The following is a 19102-nucleotide window of genomic DNA, read 5'->3' on the forward strand; positions in this document are numbered from 1 at the left end:
CGTGGCCTTTTTCAACATTTTTTCATTAATTTCGTTATCTTCGAGATGTCAAAAAGGAAAATAAAACAAGAAATGGATTCTAGTGCTCTCATTTGAGCTGTTCTAGTTCGGAAAACGTAAAACGGAGCAATCAAATTGATATAGGCTATATTTAACAAGTACCGTAATTGGTCAGAAATCAGCCAATCAAATTGCACAATACGTGGTAGAAAGTTGGCGTGGTTATGGGAAAAATAGCAACTGAGAAACGTCAGGAACTTTCGGAAGGGCTTCGGGTGATTTTCGGAGTATTCAGATATTGTCGAAAATGATATTCTTACAATGCAAAGATTTTTAGATGTCTCCAGATTTTTCTACTCTGGGGGTTGGCAGGTATGAAATAGGAAGGAGTTTTTGCCTTTAATAGCAAATATCAGTTGTTTGTTTCAAAAAATATTTCGCTGGAAAAGGTGGCCTTTATGAATTCATTATGTTGTGTAATATGCGAGCTTAACTGGATAGTTTTTATGGCAATAGTAGAGCATTTTCGTGTCAAAATGAGGTTAGTGTCTCTTTTATTTACCGTCTGCCGTAAACTTGATTTTCATTCTCAAAATTACCTCCAGAACCTACTTTTTGCGTAGAATAAGCGTTTAGAATGATGTTCTTGTCTTCTGTGGTGATACTTGACGATTCGGGGACATTTTGTGAACAAAAATAACGGGTCACACGCGCAACTTAATCGCCCGATTATGAATAACATCTTGGCCTTTTGAAATCCCATTGAAAAACAACTCGTAAAATATTCGCGGACCGGTCGATTTCTCTGAAATTTGAAAGGATGATTGCTAACGAATTGAGAAAGATCTTTCACAATAGCTAAAAGTTCCTTTGTTAAGCATGAGAATTCGACGAAGGGGTATGAAAATGCGACTAAATTTGTTGCGTGCGTTGCATTTGGGTGACCCCTCAAATGGTCTTATGACGCCCCACTTGAAAAAAATTAACTGGAACGCTGCAGTTCAATACCAACCAATTCAGTCCTTCTTTTTTTGTGTGTAACACGTACCACAGGCACCCAGTGTACGCTTTTTTGGAGTTATTATAACAACCACCTTTCCACTTCAATTTCAATTTTACTGCAATAATTATTGTACAAATTGTGGAGGTAAGAACTTTTCTTGCTCCCCAACTGGTATAATGAATACAATAAAAACTGAACTACACGTATATCAGATTCCCAGCATTTTCATTGGCTCGCCGGACACAGACTATCAGTTCATATACCTGCTGTACCTATGATGGTGAAAGAACGCGTCAGCAATAAAGCGAGCTGAAAACATTTTTGCAGCTCTGATAAAAAATGGCTGACAAAAGCCGTTGTGGACCAGAATTGACTGAGGCAGACATCCATGCTTTAGTCGACAATAGTACCCCTGAGAACACCAAAGAAGAGTTGCTGATCCTGGAGTTTTTAATAAAACAATTGTTCTACTCGGCAATATAACCAACTCGGCGCTACGCGCCTCGTTGGTTATCTATCACTTCATATCCAGCGCGCCCCCATAGAATAATAATTATTATTGTTAATTATTATCATCTATGATTAAAACCCAAGGCATGTAGTAAAGCTATTATTAGAAATATAGCACACCCACAGAAAAAAAGTTATTCGTTACTCTTTGAGGTAATTTTTTCTACAGCTTTGCATACAATAAATGCACATTTCTAAGGTATCTACAAAATTGCTATTCGAGGGATTTGGCCTCGCACTGACAGCAAACACCAACAAAAAAATTGAGCTTTGATGAAATCAAAGAGACTTCTTGGAGTTTGGCTGGCTATTTTGCCTGTTATCTACGCTGATATCAATCAATCAATCAAAGTCAGGAATCAGTATTTTTACGTCTTTAAGACAAGCAGCAACAAGCCATTTGCCATTACTTGAAGGACTGTCTGCTAAATTTCTCCAGACTCAAGATTTACATGACATTCTGTAGCTTAAAGACCCAGGCCCACTTGGAGGGTAGTTTGTTCACAGGGATACCAGGCAGGCTTATTGTGATGCCAGTACTGCCAGATGCTGGCTTCCATGAAAACTTTCCTTCATAACCCAGCATGGTGACCAGCGTGGAGGAAGTGCAATTCGGAGCTCCCAGCGTCAGGTCGTCGGTCGAAGGCCAGTTAAGAACAATGGCATATACTACACTTGCTTTTGAGGTGTACCTGATGATCATAAAAAATTAGTTTAAGTATAATAGCTTTGCTTTAAATGGAGGGTTACCACAACAGTCCTTCCTAATTTCTGTAGACCCATGGGTAAAACCACCTTTAACTCTACTCTTTAAACAGAGTGTACATATATTATAAGTTCTTTGAACTCCAAAAGGTAGTGTTTATTGAGACATTCCAGTAAGGATGGAGACAATCCAGTAAACCAATCAAAACTCGAAGTAATTACACGTAGCGTACACAAAGCACGGGAAAATGTGCAAGCGCGAGCCACGATTGGTTTTGTTTTCACTTCTGGTTGGTTGAAAAAGTGGCGCGAAAACTTTGAACCAATCACTGGTGAAGTAATGCAAAACCAAAGCAATTCGCTAATTACTTTCGACACTCAATTGAAAACAAACTGCTCTATACACAGATAGACCAAATAAGCTCACTAAAAGTTGTATACTTTGGAAATATTATTAAACGTATTCTTCCAGGTATTTTCACGAGATCGTTTAAATGTGAATTCATGCATGCTACATTAGAACCTGGGAGATTGGAATTGGGTATATACAACAATGAGTTGGCCAATTTGGGAGAACTTTTCCTTTAACCCATTGACTCCCAGGAGCTCCCCATTGACAAGTAAAATCGTCTGGCGTTAGACAGAGTAAAATACTAAGTCTGGCCGGTTTAGGCCGGTTTGGAAGTCAAAGGGACATAGTTCTTCAGTGAGTGATTAAAGATAACACTGTTACATAATTCATGCATTAATCATTTTACGCGAAATTGGAAAATCGCTGTGCTAATATGAATGAAGCTGTAGAAGACTTTTCTTGTTATTTACAATAGATTCCTTTGGTCCTAACAGTTTTACAGAACGGCAAGGGCATTGTTGGATTTAAGTATAACAGCTCTTTCACATTATTTATGACTACCATCAATGCATTATTAAAGGCAGTTATATTTCAAGTAATAAAATTGCATATGCCCGTCTTGATAGTTCTAAACTTGCACAATTCTATCAAAAACCAAGACTATTTGATATGTATTATTTAATTTGATTTGATTTCACTTGTGCATGACCCCACAAGCTATATATTGCATTCAGCTTTAAACATTATCGTGTAAAAATAAAGTTCCTATTATAATTAATGAATAAGTGTACAGACTGTAGGAATTTGTTCACTTAGGGCGCGTTCGATTGACACTATTCCGGAATAAGAATACGCGGAGTGATGATTAAAACGGTATGTTTGGCGCGTTTGGAAGCAGCAAAGATAATAAAAATATATTTGAAATAGCATTTTAGCAGATGTTTGACAATTTTAATGTGAATCTCCGTAAAAACGAAGGATTTCTAACTTATATTCCATGTATTCCTATTCCGGAATACGGTCAATCGAACGCACCCTTAGTGATTTATGGGTACAAATGATGTTTTGAATGTTCTCAAAATTCAGCGATTGCAATTTCGAAAATGTTCAACACATCACAAGTGACCAGGAAATTAACCATGAAATCACAAGCAAGTTCATACAATTTCTTTTTCATTATACACTCAACAAAAATAATTATATATTGCTTTGTTTCCACAGCAATTTCCACATTGCACTCTACCTATAACCTATTTATGCATTCTTCAATGACCAATCAGAAATGTGATATTCTGTTGAGTACAATTATTGTAAATAACTACAAGTCTCTTAAGGCAGTAATACATGTAGATCACAGAGGACATCAAATTACAGTTGTAAAAATCAAGGTACAAATATGGACTCACCAAACGTCTTTATTTATGGTGTCATTCTGAGCTCTCCAGGGTTTGCTACTGTATATAGCTTCACCATTAACTGACAGCCACTCTCCCATTTGGAGGAGTCGCTCCTCAAATGCAGGTATTATGCGACCATCTGCAGTGGGACCCACATTCAACAACATGTTTCCACCACAGCTGTACATCAGAAGTAATACATAACAGAAAATCAATGACTTTCGAGGACACAACATTTATCTTTTTAAGCCACTTTTTCAGGAAAAATACCAGACAACCACAGATTGATTATTTATTTAATATTATGATGTGTTATGATTGTCCTAAATGTTCTTACACAAAGAGCTTTTGTCTATTAACAATTGGACAATGATAGGACAACCATAAACATGTCATAATTATTATACAAGATGGCGGGGCCATAAGACTTATTTATTTCGGATACAAACGCTTTATTTGTAAAACATTTCAGACTGATTTGACTGCAAACTTAAAGGTTATTTCCTGTGATTTAAAGTTTTTTTTTTGTTGTTGAAGTGGAGATTCCCTTTATGAACAATCTTCAGTTGTTCTGATACATGTATGTTAAAAAGAATGTTGGAGATTTCCTGCTTATGAAAGAATGAGGTAAGAACACAAAACAGAGAGAATAGCCCTAGCTCACATTGGCTGACTGACATCTTTTTGCCCTGATCCCTTTACAGAGAAAACTTCCGTCGCACGAGAGCATAAAAAGCGAAATATTTGTAACTTCTCACGTACAGATTTTTTTTTTGTTTTTTGTTAAAATGGACAAAATCAGGAAAGGAAGTGATCTACCGAAAGAAAAATGGGGGTCACCGAGTATTCAAGAGAGTAAAATCGCTGCGAAGTTCTCAAAGCGATTGTCTATACATACATACATACTTTATTTAAGGTATCATAAACAAATAAATACAAGTAATACCCTAAAAGGAAGTTTAAGAGGTTAACCCTATGTAAATAAACTTCCAAAATAAAAATCAAAAATATATGTTTATAAGTGGAACCTAAGAAATACACATGTATGATTTAAGAGCTATTTTAAAACGTCTCAAATTTCCTACCTCAACAACATTAGCAGGCAGGTCATTCCATTCGCGAATAATTTTAACGAAGAATGAATATTTATAACAATTACAGTTCGCCGATTTAACTTGTAGTTTGTAGTTATGATTGGACCTGGTACGTTTTGAAGCGAACTCAAAAAAGTCACGAAAACAAAGACTATTCAATCCAAATACAAGTTTATAGCATTCAATCAAAGAAAAATATAGTCTTCTGTCAGTCAACTGCGACCAACGCAACAGTTTACAGCGATCTTTATATGACATCTCTCCCCTTCGCTGGCCTAAGGCCAATCGAGAAGCTCTTCTCTGAACTTTTTCTAAGAGAACAATATTCTTAACCAAGTAAGGGCACCATGCAGGGGAAGCGTACTCGAGGATTGGTCTCACAAGAGCCTTATACATTGTGGAAAAGATTTGTTTACAGAACCGATTGTTCGCTTGATTAGACCGAGAACTTTATTGGCCTTATTGACCACCTCGACAACGTGTAAAGTCCACGATAGATCATGGGAGATTGTGATGGCGAGGTCTTTTACAGTACTCACTGAGCTGAGACGTTCTCCACGCGGTACGAGGGAGTAATTTGGAACAGATTTATCACGATTATGTGTCACTCGCATAATTTCACATTTGTTCGCGTTGAAGTTTAACTGCCAGGTCTCAGACCAACTCTTAAGGTGGAATAAGTCGGACTGAAGAATGACTGTGTCTCTAGCTATGTCAGAGATCTCTCTATAAACCTTGGTATCATCCGCATACAGTTTAACCGTTGATAAAATTCCGGATGAAATGTCATTTACATATAAGATAAATAAAACAGGTCCTAGGATTGTTCCTTGGGGTACACCTGATAAAACTGGAGACCAGGACGAGCAAGTACCGCGTATGACGACGCGTTGCATCCGGCCAATTAAAAAATTTCGAAACCACTGGAGAGCGCTGCCATCGATACCATGACGCTCGAGCTTGAAAAGAAGACGCTCATGCGGTACACTGTCGAACGCCTTGGAAAAATCCAAAAAGGCAATGTCGGTTGGCTTTCTGTTGTTACGTGATTTCGCCCAATCATCGTAACAAGAAAGAATCTCCGAAAGCGTTGATCGACCCTCCATGTAAGCGAACTGGTTCGGGTTAAAAATATTTATGTTTTGCCAAAAATCCATCACTCGAGACTTAACGATTTTCTCCGCAATCTTGCACACTACTGATGTTAATGAGATCTGGCGATAATTATTCCTGTCAGTCTTACTGCCTTTTTTGAACAAAGGTGTGATATTAGCGAGTTTCCAGAGATGTGGCAGTTTGCCTGTTGAAAATGATTTGTTAAAGAAAAAACACAGAGGTGATGACAAAACACTCGCACATTCCTTCAGAATGCGAGGTGATAAACTGTCAGGTCCAGGCGACTTATAGATATTTAAATTTTTTAACAGCTTTTCTACTTCCTTTGTGTCACAAAGAATGTTTGAAAGTTTACTGTTAGTAACATATTCAAATTCGGGAAAATTATCGCAGTTCTCTAATGTAAATACAGAGGAGAAAAATTCATTCATACTTTCAACAATTCTAAGATCATTTGAGAGAGTAACGCCGTCAACATTAAGTGAAACGAGATTGTTTGACCCTTTACGCATAGATTTCACAAAGCTCCAAAACGGCTTGGGATTGTTGTTAGAAGCAAGCTCGTTGGCCAGGTCATTGATGTAGTTTCGCTTCGCTGCATTACACGCTTTCTTAACAGAGTTATTTAACAGAGTTATTTAAAGTGCTATTCGCACTGTCACGTCATTGCGAGAAGACCTGGGTCCACAGCTATCCCATGATGCCACACCCTTTCACGTTCCATTCTTGTGGAAAATGTTTGCACCTTCAGCACCGTGTTTACCTTCGTGGTCTGCGATGCATGACGTATGCGTGACATGCGCAAAAAAATGCGCAGTAGCAATGGGCGCGAACGTCCTTAAGCGAAGTCAAGAAGCTACTTTTGTAGTGCACTAAAATGAGGAAAATAATTTATGCAGGCAAGTTGACACTGGGTTGACTTTGACCTCTGATTGACTGGAAATATGGTAAGAGATTTTTAATTATTTTAAGAGCAGCACTACAAAACTAAGCAGTCACAAAATGAATAATAAATACATGTAACTTGAATCTTTAATTCAAAGTATAGCTTTATTTGTCCAGGTTGTCTAAAAACCATCTTACCTGACAGTGGATGCCAGTTCATACAACAGCGTACTGATGTTTAGATATGAACCAATGTCCACATTGCGTCTGTAGCCCCAGGAACCCTTGTCCACTGTCAGAGCATTTTCCCATTTGTGATTCTGAAGTTTTCCTTTTGTAGGGAATTTAACAATAAGAAAAATAACTCGATCATCTGTCACAGCTATGGCTACTGCCTCAAAACACAATTTCTTCTCTTTTGTCTGCATGTTTTCAATTAATCATTCAGACCCTAAATTTGACCAATTGAAGTTGGTCTGTGTGTCAGTCACTCATGTCAGTGGGTTGGCCAGTTGGTTGCAGTAGCCAATCAGCCAATCAGACAATAAGTGCTAAAGTGAGATGCCGGTTATTGAATGTTGATGTACAGGAGGGATGTGATAGCATGACCCAGTGGTTGGGGCACTGGATTCTTTATTTGGGTGCTTCAGGTTCAAACACAACCCCACCACATTTTGTAAAGATAAGCCAATAATTGGTTGCTTTCCCCAAGCTGGATTCATAACACTGATAAATTATGTTCATTCAATCAGATGGGTTCTTTCAATATTATTATTTTCCCAATACATGTACCTTCAAGCGTTAAATACCATACCTGAAATAAAACTACATGTATGAATTTACAACTTTTCTTCTCCGCCAAGTAAAATTACTTTACATGTATTTAACCCATGGGAATGTTTTTCCAGACTTACAAATCCATCAAAATACCTGGATTGTAGCGATCATGACATGTAAATACACCACCATGGTGACAAAGACATCCATTGCTACACCAACGATCATTAACAACAATCTTGTCCTTTACAGGGCTGAAAAGAAAAAGGAAACAAAGTAAAAACACACTATGTACCTCATCAAGGACATGCAGGGTTTGGAACAGGGCTGGGGAACAGGGCTGGCACAGTGATGAGATCACTAGCCTCCAATCATGTTTGATTACCAGACACGGAATCACATGTGGGTTGAGTTTGCTGGTTCTCTCTACTCTACTCCGAGGCACTTTTCTCAGGGTACTCAGGTTGTTCTACATATATGTGTATACAAATTGCCCCCAATTAGTACATCCCAGTGCAAGAAGACATAATACTTAATAAAGTTTATTAATTTATTATTGCTATTATTTGGTTTACTATGTAAAGTTCTAACAATAAAATTAAGGACTGACTGTTTCGTCAAATCTCAGCAAAATTTCCAGTAACAAACAGTATGCTCACCTTCCTGGATACCAAAGTAATACTCCTAAATGATGGTTCCATTAAAAAAAAAAAAGTTTCCCACATAGAAAGACACAGTCACATACTTGAGCTTTAGAAGCCATCACAAGCTGGAGCTCAAGAGATTGGTGGTATGCACCCTGTAGCATAGTGGAGGGTCTCCCATACCCCTTTGTAAAACTTAGTCACGCAAAAGTGTTTCGCCTTTTCACACGTCACAAATAATATCCAAATTCTCTCACTTTCACGTGAAATTTGAGACAATCAAGTTTCACATAAAAAGAAAAATGAAACTCACTAATAAATATTTTCACTTCTTGTAACCTTTCTATAAGGAGTTTATCCTCCGAGTTTGGCTCTTCAATCGAGTGGTCATCTAAATCGCAGGTCTGTCAGACCTGCAGAGATTCCAACCCCTTTTAAGTTTTGAAGGAAATTAGGGCGTATTTTGTAGCACCGAAGGCGCAAGCCTTTAGGGAGGGGGGTCCACGGGTATCCCCCTCCCCCAGGAAATTTTGCAAATTCAGTTTCTCTCAAGTGGCATTCCCTGCATTTTGACACCACCTTTCATTGCATGGCTTTATAATGGGGGGTGGGTGATTTCTGGTCAGCAAGAATTTTTTTTTTTCTAGCAATCTGGTGTGCAGGATATTTTTTTCCCCTTTTTTTCCCATAAGCTTTCTGTTAAATTTGTTCTGCGTGTAATTTTTTTCTTCTGACAAGCGCTTGCAGGAAATTTTTTTTCAAAATCACCCACCCCCGCCCCCAAAAGTTAAATGGTCGGCCCCATACCACTGGTCTGGAGTCCCGCCATTTATGGAGCGGCTGAATGGAGTAAGACTGGGTGTGTCAAGGGTGTTCAATGGGGAGACTAGGAGAGATTTATAGGATACTCCTGAGGACACGTGTTAAAAGTTTTACACTCAGATCGCAAAAAAGTACTTAAGATACCGGGTAACCATTTTTTTCCCCTTGTTTTCAGAATTTTATGATAAATCGGGAGAATCTGATAAAAATTGGGAAACAGGTTTCTTCAAATTTAGTCGGGATATTTTGTAACACGATGGCCATCATTTCGAAGAGAAGACAACACTTCGGATTAAATTCATATAAAACTCAAAATGTCAAAGTTTCCAAACCAACAGTTGACAAGTCATCTTGTTACAGTACCATGACAATTTTGCATTAACACAAAGAACATTCACTCAGGTAATGAGGACCCATAAACTGGCACCAAATTCAAATCCAAACAGGTTGTAATAATATTACTATTGACAGCCTCTGGTTGCTAGTGTGACTAGGTCCTCAAATAGAAGGAGGTCCTTTCTCATTAAAAACCCAAGGCCACTGTGATAATCTTTGTATACATACTCTCACTATGCTCAAAGGCCAAATGAAGTAAATTGACCCTGCAGCAGACCAGCCCAACTTAAAACTTCAGTGCATACCTTTCATTATAAAGCCATGCAATGAAATTGGTACTATTCCAGTAAGTGTCAGGTCCATTGCAACCATCTGACCACAGATATTCTGGCTTGTACTTGTTTATCAGGTCATATAGCTCTGGCATAAGAACTTCCTAATGGGGAATACATAAGCACATCAATCTCTTGACCAAGTAATTGGCTACACATACAACTACAGGCAATATGATTTGAGAAGAGTGATATGACAGTGGCCGTCAGTTAAGAACATGTGACAGCATATGGCCTTGACAAAGAATATCCTGAAACAAATACATGTACATGTAGAACTACTTTTCATAAATTGAAAAAACAGTGATATTCTTTAATCACTCCTTTGGCAATAATTATAATAAAAGATTGAAAATATTTGTCTCTCAGACTTTCAATTAAAATAGAGCAGCACACAACTGGAAAATAACATCATTACCATTAAACGTAACAATGGTGTTATTTGTGTGTCTTGAAAACAAAGACCCCTAACACCCGAGATATGTCCAGGTTTGACCCTAATTAGATGCACGTGGATTTCAATAAGCATCACGAAGTGTCCCCTTGCTCTTCTAGCCAACTTCAACATCACTTGTGTCTCAGAATACAGACAATTTATATCACAAAGTGTCCCCCAAATGCTGCTCTTTAAGTGAAGATTAACTGCTGCATTTACCCAAAGCTAAAAATAACACTAACCTTTACCCTTACCTTATTGCTGAAAATAGGTAGCAAATGCTTCGACTTAAAGGGTCACTTTGTGTTGGATGTCAAAATTGGGCGTGCATCTAATTAGGGTCAAACCTGGACATAAGTGTAAGACCTCAGTAAGACCTCCTAAGACCCTAAGACTCGAAAATGAAGAAAAGTAACCCAAAACCCTCAATTTGGCTTTAAACCCTAGGCCTATATAAAACCAACTTTAGGCCTAGTTTAATAGGCCTAGGGTTAGCCAAATTGAGGGTTTTGGGTTACTTTCTTTGTTTTCGAGTCTTAGGGTCTTAGGGGTCTTTGTTTTCAAGACACCCATATTATTTGTACTGCACATTACAATATTAAAAAACTACAATTTATGTTGAAAGGAAATTACCCTACTCATTTTGCAAAACGGCCCGTTAACAAGCTGAAAGTAAAGGAAATTTCTTTGTAATCAAAAGTAAGATTAGCAGCACTGCACAGGTTTAATGTTGCAGGAGAAATAATTAAGTCATTGGACTTCTCCAAACTTGTCACTACTCGAGCATAATACAGGTAGTTTTCGATCTCAGTTATTTTGACATTAAATTTTTACCATGCTCAAGTAAAAGAGGAATTTTGGAGCTGCCAATGGTTGTTGGGCATTTTCTGTGCATGGAATGGATGTGTTGACAACTTTCTGGCTCATTCTGCATTATTTGTTAAAGCCACTTTTCCGAAATATGCTGTCCTCTGTGAGACATTCGAGTGTGCTTGTGACAAGACTTGAATGGTTCCTGTTTTGGAACTACGTTCTTGTTGTTTTCCGTGAAGAGTAATTAATTTGCCGTTGCTGTAAACCCATTTCCTTCAAGTTATGATCTGCATGTTACATTCCATTTTGTTAGTTGTTTCGGCTTGGATCGATCTTTGTTTCCTGAAAGGGGGAGTTGCTTCTCTGTTCTCATAAAAATCATCTTCTAAATAACAAATCTTTTGTGAGTCTTTTAAATAGCCACTCCTAGATGTAGCGTGGGTAAATAAAGTATTGTTGTTGTTGTTGTTAGCCTTTAGGTGGCCTTTCAATTTCGCTATTTCTCGATAAAAATTTCATTTATCCAATTGCGTTGACAGTATCACGTACATTGAGCTTGCCCCATTGCACATTTGTGAATAAATCAAACTTTTGACCGAGAGTGGCCTGGGGTGAATAACAAAATAAATACATTATTTTATAAAATTAATTATTCTGAGGAATTTGCCTTAATTTTGAGTGGTCAAGTGGATTAAGGAGTAGGCAGCAGATCCAGACGTAGGGAGTTCAGGATCAAGTTCTCGTGAGTATACAGAAAGGTCTTGAGAAATGTGGGATATCTGTGAGTAGTGTCCTGTAGAGGAGGTGGGTATAGATGTGTAAAAGAAGGGTGGGGTAGGATAGAGGTACTAGCGAGGATCATGGAGGGGTGGGTGAGTAGAGGGGAGGAAAAGATGTCTAGTTTTTTTCAGGCCCCTCAAAAAAACCTAGCCAGTTTTTTTTTAACTGCACCATCCCCCCCCCCCCCCAAAAAAAAAAAAAAAAAAGAGAGAAATTCCTTTACTTAGAGAGTTGATTAAAAAAAAAAAAAAAACAGTTCAAGCAGTTTGAACTGGCTTTTAAAAAAACTCAAACCAAAAATAAAATTAAACCACAACATATACGTTTAAGTTGGAAAATTGTTATTACAGTGTGTAAATCAAATTAATATTGACAGTATCACATTGAGCTTGCCCCATTAATATATTAAAGATTAAACCCAAAAATTAATTACTTCTCTATCACTGACTTATGGAGAGAAAATAAGATCATACCTTGACATATTGCTGTGTTTGGAAGTGATTGGCTCTATCTTTCAGATACAGTGGATTGAACCATTCAAAGAGAGAATGGTACAGTCCAAAAGTGATATCTGTGTTACTCCTTATCGCATCTGCAAGCTCACCTAAGAAAAAATCACAAGCACCACTTAGGCTGGTGAGTGAGGACAATGTGCGAGCCAGCTAGCCATGTGAGTCTTGTGAGCCATGGCTGCGAGCCATGCAAGCCATCATGGTGAGGGCATGCAAGTCAACATGCGAGTCACACAGTTATTCAAAGCCCACTGTTTTAAAATGGGTGGTTACATACTGTTTATCAGCGCTATTTGAAATAGGTGCTTAGTCTTAAATGCAAGGCTTGGCATCAGGCTCTTATGACTCGCTGGCTTGCACATTTTCCAGCCCCTAGCTAGGTTGATTGCTTTTTTGTGTTCTACTGGGAAAAGAAAACGAATAGGTTGGTTCAGTTGGTTTTTTTTAGTGGGTATCAAACCACAATAAGCAACAAAAATAGTTGAGACACTGAATTGGGAAGACAACAATGAGGGAAAAATCACATTAACGTTACATTTTCCACTTGCATTCCCCACTCTTCCCCCACCTCCCCTGATCAATGTTGGCAACGGAAAAAGGAAGAGTTGGCAATAAGAAAACAACATTGTTTGGGGGGGGAGGGGATTAGATGGAAAGACTTTGGGGGAGGGATTTGTCAGACAGTCCTTAAAGGGGAAAGTGTCTCAACACTTTTGGCGCTTACTGTCTGAATTAGAAAATACAGCATTACAGCTAGGTAAAAGACTGCGTGGGAATGTTAGAAACATAAATGATTGTACTTGATACTGTTTTGAAATTAACACTAGCTGGAAGTAATGGATGTTAATTAGGACATAGTTACAGCCATTTTCCCTATATGACAATGACCTCACAGTAGCATGCAAACCTATAAGTAACAATAGTGGGGATGGTTTTCCGGTGAAAAATCGATGCCACGTTACATGGGCATTTGTCCATTTTGCAAAGGATTGTAAGGGATTGCCATTAAGGGGCATACCGTATTGGAAAAGGCTAGGATATCTCGGGCCTCGATTTATTGAATTTAAAGAGCATGGAGATCAAGCACGCCATTTCAGAGCGCGTGACTGAGGAAAAAAGTGATTTGTCACCATGGAAAATTATCACCAAGAATACGCCGTCAACCTCTTCGACAAATTTCGAAATTAAGGTGGGAAGAAAGTCAGTTTACTGTCAAGAGACCATTGGCTGGTTAATACCAAGCATTTCGTCGTTTAAAAGACTTTAGCATGACATTGTCAAGCATTTGGCTATGAAAGAAAGCTATTGAATTTTTCGCTGCTTGTGAAGCAAATTAAACTAACAAAACCATGAATAAAGGATCTTCAAGGAGGATACCTCATGTATTTCGAAGTTATTTTATTAAGCGAGGTATTCTTGAAGATTGGACGAATATAACCACGAGTAACCTCGAGTAACCACAAATAAAGAAAGAACATAATTATTGTCACTTTCTTTTTTAAAGTGGTTACTCGTGGTTACTCATGGTTAATCGTCCAATGCCACACAAACGACATAACCTTCTCGGACAATAAGTGACAAAAATACCTAGTTGAGACAGTTTCTGAACTGGGAAGACAACCAAAGAGGGAAAAATCACCTTAATGTTACATTTTCCACTTGCATGGATGGAAAGACTTTGGGGGAGGGACTTGTCCGAGATTCCTTAAAAGGGAAAGTGTCTCAGCCCTTTTGGCACTTATTGTAGGTTGAAATGGTGGAAAAAGCACAGGCAGTGACTGCTGTCATTTGCACAGGATTTTTAAAGTCAGCCTCATGGGTTCCAGCCATGTTGAAAAACCCTAATTTTGACACTGAATCCAAAATTCATCTCAGTCTTCTTCCTTCAACCCCTTTTCCAGTTTAAAAGAAAAGTCCTAATGCCCGGCCTCCTTAATTCCCCTCCCCTTTTTCAATGTTGATACCCTTTTAATAGTTTAAACGCTAAGTGGAGATGGAAACAACTTTGTTTGGGGGGAAGGGGGATTGGGGATGCACTGACTTGAATGCAGAGATTCCAACCCTTTCGTTTTGGCCAGAAACCCCCTGTTTTCAGCGAAGATTTCCCGCCTATCGTTTTCGCTTAACATTCTCCCGGTTTTTGAAACTCTCCCTCGATAAAATAAGATAAGGCTTTCTTTGTTTAACCAGTCTTTTTAGCACGATTCTTTACCGTTTTTCTGTGGTTTTTCAGCCATTTTTACCCTTTTGGCATTGTAGCATGAGCCTGTGGTAAATTGTGCAATTTCTCCACTTTGTGCAGGGGTTGCGTTCACTGCCTGTTAAAAACTCCACTATTTCCCATTGACTTTGATTTCAAAATGCAGGAAATGTCATTTTAGAGTCATATATTTTCCCATGGGAGCATGCTCCCGGACCCCCCTGGAGAGTTGAACCTGCGTTGCTCGTGGGCGCTGACATGTGGCTCCTAAAACATCCCTTTTTCTTAGTTGACAGGGCTGGAATCTCTCTGAATGACATGCATTGTACTGTTGTTAACAGTACGTATCTCAACTCTATCTGCAATTGCTTGTAGCATTGACTATTCCCTTGTTTATATTAATACTGTGTTTCAACCGAAAATGGTTAAAATGCATGCTCTATTGGGAAACCTCAACTGCTTCAACCTAAATATAAGCCCGTCAAAACGGTTGATCCAAATAGAATACATGTACATGTACGACCTAATGTGCCTTTCATAAATACAAAGACTCAGAAATTCAGCTTTCAACCAAAGGTTATTTCTTTCCCCTGCTGCAAATCACGTTTGCAATGACAGCTGGCAAGACTTTGAAAACGGAAACCATGAAAGAGGGTCAAAATCAGTTGATACTGTAACACTTACTGTACAATGTAGGATCTTCACAGACCCATTAACAGTGGTTTGAATAATTTAACTTCAGTTAGATTGTCCAGAAACACTACTATTTTTAGACAAATTAAAAAGTCATTTTTTTAGAAAAAGCTTGGCTTCTGATTGCTATCTTTAATAAGAGCGATACTGCCATTACATTTAAAGAGAAGTTTCAAGTCAGAGTAATTTTCCCTTTAATTGAGGTACAGTGTACATGATTGTAACTTATTAAGGCAGATTCCCTCAAACCTAAGATATTAAAACCATTTTGACAATAATTTTACAGACCAAAGTAAGTTACTCGACTCAAACCAACTGCCAGTATTTTGTGAATACATGTGCATTTGTCGCCTTCCTCTCAGATTTTACTCTGCCTAATATAATTCCAGACCTTTTTACTTGTCAACTGGGAGCATCCTACAATGTAGGACTCCTGAGGGGCGAATGGGTAAGACACTTTGCATGGATTCCTCCATTCTAAGTGCATTAATTCTGCAGCATTCAAAACAGCAGTGAGAGGATCGATAGAAAACTAGTTTTGCAAATTAACAATTGAGAATATCATGTTTGCATGCTTTCCTACCCACAAGATCCCTGTGTGGTCCATTGTCAACAGAATTCCAGTTCCATGATACATTAGATCTCCAGTTTGTCCAACCTTCATGATGCTTACTGGTCAGTACAAAATATCTGAGACCATGAAGAATAAAAATAAATTTTAATCAAAATTAATAATTATTGAAAAATATAAGAAAAAAAAAATTCAACATACATCATTCATTCAATCATGGGAAACAAAAAATCAATGTAACTGTTGCACTGGACAGCAAATTTGAACAAAAACCAAAAGGTTCTGAACAAGGATTTCACAGTTGAAACTCCTCTTGTTTACATCATTTTTAAATCTCGAAAAAGTCTGCCATTTAGGCAGTTTTAAGGGCCTAAGACATGAACATGGTTTTCTGTATCTTGACTTAAATTTCTGTATTCTTTCCAAATGTTTCAATTTAGTTTGGAGCATGTCATTTATAACCAAAGAATTTTAAAATAAACTAAGAGATATTTTTACTTACTTTGCACCGGATTTCATCAAAAGATCTGCCCATGCCACTGGATCAAAGAATTCTGCTTTGAACAATGGCGCAAAGTCTGCATACTCAAAATTTGGTGGGTAATTTTTTTTCATGAATTCCACATAATCAGCTCTTTTATCTTCTTTCCACCGATACCAGAACCACTCTGATCCATAACTGGGAACCGAGTATACACCCCAGTGCATGAAGATACCAAATTTGGCCTCATCATACCAGCTGGGTAGGGGCCGTGAATCTAGTGACTTCCATGTGGGATCATATTGGCTTGATACCAGGGGGAGGAGGGAGACAAGAAAAATAACACTTGCCAGATTCATTTTAAAAGACAAAGATATCCAATTATGATCTGAAAAATCAAAGATGCACAAATCTTTTTTAGGGGAGGCAAAATGTAGAAAATACAATGTATAAAGTGAAACAAGCAAAAAAGAGAAAAACAGCAGAGGAGATGGAAGTGTCAGACCTGCGAAAACCCTTGACACAAAATTGTGATTGGAATTTAATACTAGACAAGATTCGACTACTGTACACTAACATTTGACCCATATAATGGTAAATTTGAGGGAGTTAGACTAAGCTTGATATGGTAAATTTAACAAGCTTATTATGGCTTATCAAATTAGTTTCCTATCAAAAATAAAAATGGTCATTTGGAATGACATGCAGGAAATAAATAGTTTCAATTGTTATTTCTGGACAGCACTTAGTGCAGAGTAAATCACTCTTCGTCTCAAACGGTGTTTTATTGGACGAGCAGGGGATGCAGAGAAGCCAGATGAGATGACAAAAGTAATTGGTGTTTTTGACATTCCTGCTGTCTGATGAGTCTAAACTGTGGGTTGCAATGACTCAAATTGAGACTGATCATAGCACTTACATGTAATTGCAACTTAAGCAGCTGCCATTAGGTAGTCTAAAAAATGAATACAAGCTTGAACAGGAGCAAAATCCACTCAAACCTGTGACTCTAACTATAACAACCAGCAATAATTGAAAGCTAACCGTTTTAAAATGCGTTGTTAGACTTAAATACTGTTTATCAGCGCTGTTTGTCTGCATTCTGCAGTCTGCAAATATCAGACACCGGCTACACAACAGTTTTTAGTGTCGTCACGCAATGCTCTTCCGCACTGAGTGAGTCTGTCAGTTTACGTTGAAACCGCAACTGCAGTCTTGTCTCTGTCTAGGTTACAAGTGAACAACAATATAATCAACAGAACCTTTCGAAACTTACCTTTAACCAACTGACCGAGAACCGATTGAAATTCATGTGACACTTATCACATGACTGTTTGTCCTCGCGGTGGAGCCCTCGGGCGAAAGAGGCTACAAAAAATGCGTTTTTTTGTTCTTTTTTATACGGCATTTCCGCTCAAATCCATAGAGGTCTTGATGATGTCTCTTACTATTCTCCCGTAACTCTGTTCGCATCTATAAATTTTGTTTTGTCTTGCAGCAATACATTGTCGTTACCCTCCAAATATATCTTCAAAACCCCACCCCACTTCACTAGCCCCACTCACATGAGGCCCGGTCGAGTAGGTAACTTGAACTCAGCTTTGTCGTTTTATCCACGCTTCCAATGAATCGGCTGTTTCTTTTCTCTTTCATTTACCCAATGCGACTTTTTACTGGGTTGCCTATGGCAAACCCAGTCGAGGTCTGCGTTTAGTTTGTTTGTTTTCTTATTTGTTTCTTTTTTATCTTTTTCTTTTTTTTTTTTTTTTCCGTGTCGGTAAAAGTCTTGCCTGTCACTCCCCTGGTAAGTGGTGCCTTTGTGCATAGAGCCTTCTGCGCGTATTTTCTTACGATCGAGAGGGTAGTGGAACTGCGTAGATTTCTCTGGTGGACACAGTAGAATCATTAACTTAGCCTGCAAAGGCGTCGAAAGTCATGTAACGCGAATGGCGTTTTAGTGGATCCTTAAACAAAATATACCCTTATAGAGCTCAATAATGGAAAGTCAGCAGGAAGGGTTCACAGGCCTGTTGGAAGCGTGCTTGAGTTTCAACAAAATGAGCCCCAAAATCAGTGAAAACTTGTGACGCAGATGAATAATAAAGTAGCCGCTATTTCCAAAATGATGGAATTACCTGGTGATAAATAACGTCGTACGCGTCTTGGAGAGTAAATTTTGACTTTGCATAAACAAGAGTTGGGCGATTGTGATCTTTGTTTTGACTTCGCTCATTTCATTTCAAACTTTATAACACTTGACGGAAAAAGAAACTTACAAAAACCCGGTATCTTGCCATCATTTGACTCAGATGCTTCACTGTTTGATGATTCAACATGCCAGGGTAACTTAATCACGGCGCCCGCTGAATTCCGGCCATGTCACTTTCGATTTTGCAATTTACTTAAACGTAGCAAAAATCTCCCAAAATGTTTGTCGCTGATCGTAACTTTTTATATTCTATATTCACGGTTCAAAATTAATGTTGTTTTCATGTCGTAAATATTTTATTCTCGATCGACCGTCCCGGAAACTTCCTTCTGCTCTTTCTAAAAACTGTGTATCAATAATTATTTGCTTTTTCATCAATATTTGTTTTGCATAAAGCAAGCTAACAAAATCTGTACCTTGCCGAGTTCGCATTT

The 19102-nt window shown here is 38.2% G+C and overlaps 1 protein-coding gene across 3 annotated transcripts; it reads right to left on the reverse strand.

Annotated features, from left to right (window-relative positions):
• Nucleotides 1-1095: 1095 nt before the first annotated feature.
• LOC137997485 (alpha-L-fucosidase-like) lies at nt 1096-17985 on the reverse strand. Of its 3 annotated transcripts, none has more exons than XM_068843519.1 (9): nt 17736-17985; nt 16481-16847; nt 15991-16097; nt 12476-12606; nt 9947-10077; nt 7993-8093; nt 7261-7393; nt 3977-4147; nt 1096-2205 (listed from the first exon to the last, which is right to left on the reverse strand). In XM_068843519.1, exons 2-9 carry the CDS (start codon nt 16816-16818, stop codon nt 1962-1964), a joined length of 1356 nt encoding a protein of 451 aa, XP_068699620.1. In that variant the 5' UTR covers nt 16819-16847; nt 17736-17985; the 3' UTR covers nt 1096-1961. The 3 variants fall into 3 exon arrangements, with proteins under 3 accessions (XP_068699620.1, XP_068699622.1, XP_068699621.1); XM_068843521.1 differs by having other exon boundaries at nt 17504-17740; XM_068843520.1 differs by lacking the exon at nt 17736-17985 and adding an exon at nt 17379-17612.
• Between the last annotated feature and the right edge of the window lie 1117 nt (nt 17986-19102).

The sequence above is a fragment of the Montipora foliosa genome, chromosome 3, assembly GCF_036669935.1.
Source record: "Montipora foliosa isolate CH-2021 chromosome 3, ASM3666993v2, whole genome shotgun sequence".
In the NCBI taxonomy this organism is placed as follows: Eukaryota; Metazoa; Cnidaria; class Anthozoa; order Scleractinia; family Acroporidae; genus Montipora; species Montipora foliosa.

Coding starts and splice junctions, on each gene's coding strand:
- LOC137997485 (XM_068843519.1), bottom strand. CDS start 16,818: ATGAATCTGGCAAGTGTTATTTTTCTTGTCTCCCTCCTCCCCCTGGTA. Junction 8,094..9,946: donor GCATGGCTTTATAATGAAAG/GTATGCACTGAA, acceptor TTTTCTTTTCAG/CCCTGTAAAGGACAAGATTG. Junction 4,148..7,260: donor GAACTGGCATCCACTGTCAG/GTAAGATGGTTT, acceptor TCTGATGTACAG/CTGTGGTGGAAACATGTTGT.